The sequence below is a fragment of the Eurosta solidaginis genome, chromosome 3 (assembly GCF_040869045.1).
Source record: "Eurosta solidaginis isolate ZX-2024a chromosome 3, ASM4086904v1, whole genome shotgun sequence".
In the NCBI taxonomy this organism is placed as follows: domain Eukaryota; kingdom Metazoa; phylum Arthropoda; class Insecta; order Diptera; family Tephritidae; genus Eurosta; species Eurosta solidaginis.
This window is the reverse complement of record NC_090321.1, coordinates 233,474,139-233,475,461: the sequence shown is the minus strand read 5'-3', so window position 1 is coordinate 233,475,461 and position 1,323 is coordinate 233,474,139. Positions and strand designations below refer to the sequence as shown.

The 1,323-nt window shown below is 33.2% G+C and overlaps 1 protein-coding gene across 1 annotated transcript; it reads left to right on the top strand.

Moving 5' to 3' along the window:
- Positions 1–205: 205 nt before the first annotated feature.
- Positions 206–982, top strand: LOC137243630 (uncharacterized; the record flags this gene model as incomplete). Its single annotated transcript, XM_067771518.1, has 1 exon — positions 206–982. A coding segment is annotated over one exon (777 nt), but the record flags the coding sequence as incomplete, so codon positions are not given.
- Positions 983–1,323: the final 341 nt, after the last annotated feature.

The following is a 1,323-nucleotide window of genomic DNA, read 5'->3' as shown; positions in this document are numbered from 1 at the left end:
ATCTATATTGCGAAGCCCACGATTGAGCCAAGGAGTCACCTTCTGCGGGTTCGCGGCTATTGGCAAGTCTCTCGCATGCAATTCTAATAAGTTTGTCTTCTTCAGAAACTTTTCTTTTGCTTGTTCGAACAGTGAATTCCTAAAAAGAAAGATTTATAAGTTTTTCATTACTTTTCAGCTTCCACAAACAGAAAAAGGTTGGAAGGTAGAAGCGAAAAATGTTGATGCATGCTGGAACTTCCCAAATTGTATAGGCGCAATTGATGGAAAACACGTCAATATAAAAAAGCCACCTGGATCTGGATCTTTTTATTATAATTTAAAAAAAAAAATTTCCATCATTTTAATGGCAGTGGTTAATGCTAATTACGAATTTTTGATGGTTGATGTTGGCACAAATGGAAGAGCGTCTGATGCCGGTCTTTTTAGCGAAACAAAATTTTTTTCATCTCTAAAAAATAAAACATTGAAAATTCCTGACCCTCAGCCGCTTCCAAACTGCGAAGAAAAACTACCATTTGTATTCGTAGCTGACGATGCTTTTCCCATGTTAGAAAATATCATGAAGCCATTTAGCCACAACACACTCAAGGAAGAAGAAATAATTTTTAACTACAGGCTTTCTCGGGCGAGAAGAATTGTTGAAAACTGTTTTGGCATTTTAGCATCAAGATTTAGAATTCTCCTACAAACTATTAATTTATCACCAGAAAAAGTCACGAAAATTATGTTAACCTGTTGCTACTTGCATAACTTTTTACGGAGGCAAAATGATGAGACGTATTTTGAAGGTGGATTCGATGTTGAAGAAACAGATCCCGGAACGATAGAATACGCCGATTGGCATAATTACCATGGACAAGCTTCAAGTGCAAAGAATGCATCCAATTTAGAAAAAACTACTCGAGAAAAATATTGTAATTATTTTAATACAGTGGGAGCAGTTCCGTGGCAGAACAATATATTAAATATAAGAAAGTGAATCATTTACGGAATAAAAACAAAATGAATGTGTTCACAAAAAAAAGAAACAATAAAATTTGGACTTTTTTTCTTACCAATTGTTTTTGTTTTTATCGGCCTATTGATAAATCATTCAAGGTTCGAATCGAGCTCAAGGCCAGAACAATAATTTTTTTTTTCCAAATGATAATTATTGTTATTTTTTAATTTTTCTAAATTTGAAAAATTGTATTTTGTTTTTTTTTTTTGGAATAGTAAGTAGAAAATTTTTCAGACAACCTGCCATAGCTGCGCAGATAGATCCATTTCGAAGGGTGCTAAGCCTTCAACAAAATACAATTTTTCAAATTTAGAAAAATT